Source organism: Zonotrichia albicollis, chromosome 6, assembly GCF_047830755.1.
Source record: "Zonotrichia albicollis isolate bZonAlb1 chromosome 6, bZonAlb1.hap1, whole genome shotgun sequence".
NCBI classification, from domain to species: Eukaryota; Metazoa; Chordata; class Aves; order Passeriformes; family Passerellidae; genus Zonotrichia; species Zonotrichia albicollis.
The window spans coordinates 11,385,562-11,391,561 of NC_133824.1; the positions used below are offsets into that span (position 1 = coordinate 11,385,562).

The window sequence follows — 6,000 nt, forward strand, 5'->3', positions numbered from 1 at the left end:
CTTTTGCAGCCCTCTGTTAGGAAAGGTCTCATATTCTCCCTATAATCAACATTCCCTCATTGAGTAAATTATACTCAGAGATTCCTATAACAGCCATATAGGACATATTTTTAAATTACTCAATTTAAATTACTCAATACAAAATACTGAGATTCCTAAAACTTCTGTTATTTTGTTTTAGTTCAGTTTCTTTCTGAGTCTTTATCTTGCTTTCAAAACCAAACTTACTTCCTAAAAATCAGTTTATTATTCAAGTTTTACTAATCAGTAGCTTTTTATAATGCTAGTCCTCAATTTCAGGCCCTCAAGTTTGTTTGCTTCATCCTCAGTTTAAGAGTCAACTTGTCCCTAGCAGATATTTTCAACAATGAACACCTGCTATTGAAATTCTGAGCCAATCTTGCATTAAATTTCTCTGTAGGATGATACTTTACTTCAGTTGTTGGTGGAAATTTATCATTATTCAATTCAGGATGGTTTGAGTTTTAAGCTTATGTGTGTGAAACCTTTTTGCTCTCTTACCGTGAATTTGTTAGTGTTTTTCTCTGATGGTTTTATTGAACCTGGATATATTCTGAAAGTATTACTATGTAATTATTGCTGTATTGCCTTGAGTCTCTTCATAATGGCTTAAGGGAAATGTGGGGGTCTCTTTTTTGATAAATGGGAAGGCAAGAAAGTAATTTTTTTTGTGTAATGACTATATATTCAGGAATCTGGAGCACTACATTAGAATGAAAACTCAGAATGAAACTCTGTTAGAAGTGAGAACAAAAGTTGCTAGAATAGATATTCTCCAATTCAGTAATCAGTTGAGCTGCTGTCACAGAGAGTCTTTTCACATTCTGTTAATAATTATAGATAATTATTACTTAAGTAAGTGACCTTGTGGCTGTATCTGTGTTACAAGTGCTATCAGATGTGGGATGTAGATCCATTAATAGAGGGAAAGAATTTTTATCGTTAAGAGCCTTGTAGTGCAGCTCTGAGGAGGAGGAAGTTGTGTAAATTTTCTGGGTACTATTTGATGGTTCTATTTGATTACTTTGCTTTATTCTTCTTTCCAGCTCTTATTGCATGCATAACTCAGTGCTTTACTGTTGAGCTGGAGTATCAATCCAGGAAATCAAATAATTTCTAATACTGCCTATTCAAAAGAATGGATTCCTTCCTTATTAAAACACTAATCTTCTCTTACAGGGTAAACATGACAGTCACTTGTGACATCTACATAGAAAAACCTCGTGATGGAGGAGTGTTTATTGCAGGAAGAGTTGACAATGGTGGGATATATGTGAGAGATTCCAAAGGAGTTTTCTTCTGGGTTTTTGCAGATGGCACCTACAGAGTCACTAGTGACCTAGGTAAGCAGTTTTTTGCAAAAGGGCATGCTGGCATATAGACTTGTCATTTTGATAACTTTGATAAAAATAGGTAACATTCAGATTTTATAGTTCATTTGTCATTACTATGAATTTAACCTACTGGTTCTAATGATGGCCACATTTCATATGTGGAGAAAGCATCTGAAGCCCATTTCTCAGGCTCAGCTTTCTAAAGTTTTTGTTTTTTCACTGACAATGTCTGTTTTACAGTAGAAAATATGAACTATTTTGCTTTTAAAAATACTCTGATACAATATTAATTACAGAAAGATTTGACCTGTATCCTTAAACTATGCATGAGGAAAATCCTGATTGACATGAAATGGCTTTTCTTAGAGAGCAGTTCAAATCACTGTGCTTACATCTGGCTTAAGTGAGGATCATGAGTGGCCTCCTGTTTCCTCAAATGATGCATCCTCCTGTTAGTGTAGCTCAGTGGAGTGAGCACGTTCTATTTGTGATGTTAACATTCCTGTGTGTTCATCTGTACAGCACTTGGCAGGCACTGGCCTATTTAGTTGTTTAAATGCATTTCCTATCACTTGAGGAATAGGAATTAAAATTTTCAATAGTTTATGGTGAGTCAAATGTAGCCTCTAGATCTACAATATATCTGACAAGATATATTTTTTGCGTGTGTGTCTGTGTTCCTTTCCACTTCTACCATAGACAGTTAGAATAACAAAGGTTTTACATAGCTTCCCTTGAAATATCAGTGCTCCTTAGTGAAACTTTGCAATGTATAATTCTATAAAAACTGAACTCTCAGCTGTATGGAAATACATACTTGTGCTTAGGATCAACTCAATTTTTTATTTGTAATAAAACCTAACAACATTACCTGATTAGTTTCTCAGGCTGTCAGAAGTAATTTTTCCTAGATGAAATGAGTGAATTTTGATCAACCACCCGATTATTTCAAGCTGAGACCTGTTACACAAGATGATAATTTTTTTCTGTACAGCTATTTTCAGTCGTCTTTACATTTTTCTGGAAGGGAGTTTGAATGTTAAATTATGTTGCAGTAAAAACTGTCTACTGAATAAATGAAGACTTGTAGCACTTAATTTTTTTCAGGTCTTCGTCTTCCCTCCAGGTGTCATTCACACCCCATTTTTGCTTAGCTTAAATTTTGGGTAGAGCTGAGCAATATGATAGTGTGGCAACAGAAACCCTGTGATTTAAAATAGTTACAAACAATAAATAAACAAGAAGATCTATAGAATGAGCAGAGCAATAGCTACTGTCACACTTTGTGAACCTGTACTCTCCATAGAGTGAATCCTTATCTTATGCCAAATTGCCAAGTGCATTGAGGATTTCAGTGAGAAAGCAGTTCTGGCAAAACAGGAGAATGTACTGATAGTGCAGAGTCTGGGTTTGCTTATTAAGCCTTCCATGCTGCAACTGAAATTGGTAAAATGTCAATCCTGAACACTTCTGAAAAATAGATATTATTATCCTTTTGCTGGCTTGGTATTTATCAGTTTCAGCAAAGAGCTGAATTAACACTTTGCTAACTTAAGCATGTTTTTCAGCTGGAAAAGAAATATTAATGAAAGGACTTGCTGGTGTTCGGGATAATGTATGGCACACACTCACTCTCAACATTCAGGTAAGGATACAGGAAAAAAGCTGGAAAAGTAGTTATGAAACCTCCAGTCCTAAATAGTTTAGACCAAGCTGTGCTGTACTATTGATGGTGTACTAGTATTAGTTTACCCTATCAAAACCAGAAACAGTATCTGTTACATTGAATCAATATTAAAATGCCAAACCAAATTCTGCTGCCTGTATTGTAAAAGATATCTTGAGAATCTGTAGAAGGTATGGAAAATAACTGGAAAGCTGAATTGAAAGCTGGAGGTAGAAGGGTCAGAGAGGCTAGTCTCTTATTTAATCTGATGGAAAGATGATGGCCTGGCTTCCTGTTCTTAGGACAGTCAGTAAAATACCAAGGTAGCCTGTGTTACAAATCTGTCTCCCACCAGTTCCCTTTGCAGACTAAGGCCTTGTATGTGGAGCTAATAAAGGACTGGAAAACTGAGATAAGCAGAGTTCCTTCTCTACTGTGTTGGAAGAGCACAGGCATTGTGTTACTTACAAATGGGCTGCAGTTAATGAGAAGCCTGTCTGCATTCTTTGCTTTCCCTCCCACTTTGCCTTTTTTACCCATAGTGACTTGGGGAGGAAAGCAGCCCCAAACTGTACTTTAAATATCCTGTGTGCTTTGATGGGTGTGTCATTGGTGCAAGTACCTAAAAGGCTTTGAGTTTCTCTTCTGAGTGCCTAATCCCTTTGTCTGATGTAATCTTTGCAACTCCATCTGTCTTGAAATGTAGGAAATCTTGGCTGGGGATTTTTACTACTGAAGGTTACTTAAAATTATGCACCAAGCCTCTCATGCTAGAATGCCACTGAGTATTAGAAGCTGTTTTTTGCCTCTTGTACTGTCACATTTGGAGACAAAGAGACACTTGCCCCTAAGGCATTCACTGAAATAGATGTAGTTTAGTTATGGCTTTGGTACACTTACATTTATGACAGTGCTTGCCATCTGTAAAATGGGCCAAGACATTTGGTTACTGAAGATGAACATTAATCTCTTAAAACAGTGTGGGTAATTTTAAAACGACAATGCTTCAAACTTCGATCTATGTTATTATTTTGTACCTCTTATGGCTTGATGCAGCATACTATGTCTTTGTCCAGAGCCATCTTTGAATAATTCTCCCACCGACTCCTTGAAAGACATTCTTTGCCTTTACCTGTGTCTATAATTGACTTTCAGATTAAGAAATGCAAGTAAACTGAAGCACTTTTTTTCTAAATACTGTTACTGCTGTTAAGTGGAACACACAAGATAAATTGTAATTTTTCTTGAAAATGTTTTAATTTTGTGTCTTGAAGTGGCTTGAGTGATACTTGAAAGTTCTGCTGTCTCCTCTTTATTTCAGCTTGATTGCTAAATTACATCTTTCTTTACTTTTGACTTCTGCCTCATTCTGCAGAAGCAGTGCCAAGTGTATCATAGCACCTTAAGAAAGTTGGGCTGTTTTGAAAGAGTCTCATACAAGGAAGAGGAAAACCAGTTTACACTTCAGGTTCTACACTGAGTTAGCAAAGCTGTGAGTAGGAGAAGAGGAGCCTTTAATGTATTCACTGTAAAGGAATACATTATATAGGAATATATTCCACAGAGCTGATAGACACCAGAGGATTCTATACAATATTTAGATGCATCTCTGCATGAAAAATGTGTAAAATGTAGTTGAAAGGTGACTTGACATCCTTCTGCTTTGTCTAATCTCCCATGTGAGCAGGCTCAGTGTCTACACAGACCTTGGATTTTACAAAGCTAACATTTTCCTTTTTTTGACAGGGCAACTCTGCCTCAGGACTGTTGAATGGTTATCCTCTCTGGGAGAATGTCACCATTTCCAAACCGGGGAACGGCTGGGCTGCCCTCGGAACTCGCTCCTTTGAGTTTGCACAGTTTGACAACTTTCACATTGAAGCTTGCTGAGGTGGCTTTGGCATTTGGAGAACCTGGTTCTCATGTTACTTTGCATAAGAGCCAAGACAAACTGGAGAGCTGAGGGCTAAACTGTGATTGATCTCTTGGCAAAGAGTCTGGATTCAGTCCGTGGTAATTGTTTAGGGTTTACTTGAGTAGATATCAACATGATTGTAGCTTTATCCCCTATTGCTGTGGGATTTTTGCCCTTCAGTTTTTGGGGGCAAATTTTAGTTCAAGGTAACGATGAAAACAAATTCTTGGATTTAAATATCTTTTAATAACAACATCCTAACTTACCAGCTCACTGCTAAGATAACTTTAGAAATTAACAGAAGACAGATTCATCCTAAGCTGCATTTTTTAACACTTCTCTATTACGTCCATTGCTTTCACTGTGAAAGAAAGAATTAAATGCCAGTAAGCCTTATGAGCCAGTGGGCCCTGTACTTTTGTAGGTCCATCATTCTCAAATTTCATTTGGATAAAGTACCTAGATTTCCTATAGTAAAAAAAGATGTTTTGTCTGTTTTTTTGCTACAGTCTGTGACTAGACATTGCAGTTCTCCAAATGCACTTGATTACATCTTTCAACTTTCATTGCCAGCTCTAAAATATATCCTATTTTCAGTGGAATGGAAATGTGCCTTATGACTGATCAGGGAGTGCAGCATGTGGCTTACTTCTAATCTACCTCCTCTTTCCACTGAAAGGGTTGAAATGGATGAAAAGATACCATAACTTACAGTTTGTTGGTGATAATATTGTGGGGTTTTTTGCATAGTACAAAGACTGGCCTTTTGTTCCTAGAAACTTGGGCAAACATCTCTCTCTTTTGATAGATTTAGAGCTTTGAATAGAAAATAATTAAAGCCTAACAATGATATTTAGTTTATTGTATTACTGTGGCACAGAGGAGATATGGATACTATCACTTCCTGGTATAAAAGAAATTTTTTAAAAAGTGGTCCTTTTCTTTAATGGTTTGCAAACTGATTAAAACGTAAATAGCAGTTGGTGGACAGAGGGAATTGTTCAGTGTGCCAAGCAGTGGTAATGACACAAGGATATCTGTTTTTAAACTTTTCCTAGGTATCA

The 6,000-nt window shown here is 36.6% G+C and overlaps 1 protein-coding gene across 2 annotated transcripts in view; it reads left to right on the top strand.

Annotated features, from left to right (window-relative positions):
* GALC (galactosylceramidase) overlaps positions 1-5,688 on the top strand; it is a 30,073-nt gene extending 24,385 nt beyond the window's left edge. For both annotated transcript variants that reach the window (XM_005483142.4, XM_014264528.3), the window contains exons 15-17: positions 1,201-1,364; positions 2,924-3,000; positions 4,768-5,688. In XM_005483142.4, coding sequence (XP_005483199.3) covers positions 1,201-1,364; positions 2,924-3,000; positions 4,768-4,911 — 385 coding nt within the window. In that variant the 3' untranslated portion in view covers positions 4,912-5,688. The remainder of the gene's footprint in view (positions 1-1,200; positions 1,365-2,923; positions 3,001-4,767) is intronic.
* Positions 5,689-6,000: the final 312 nt, after the last annotated feature.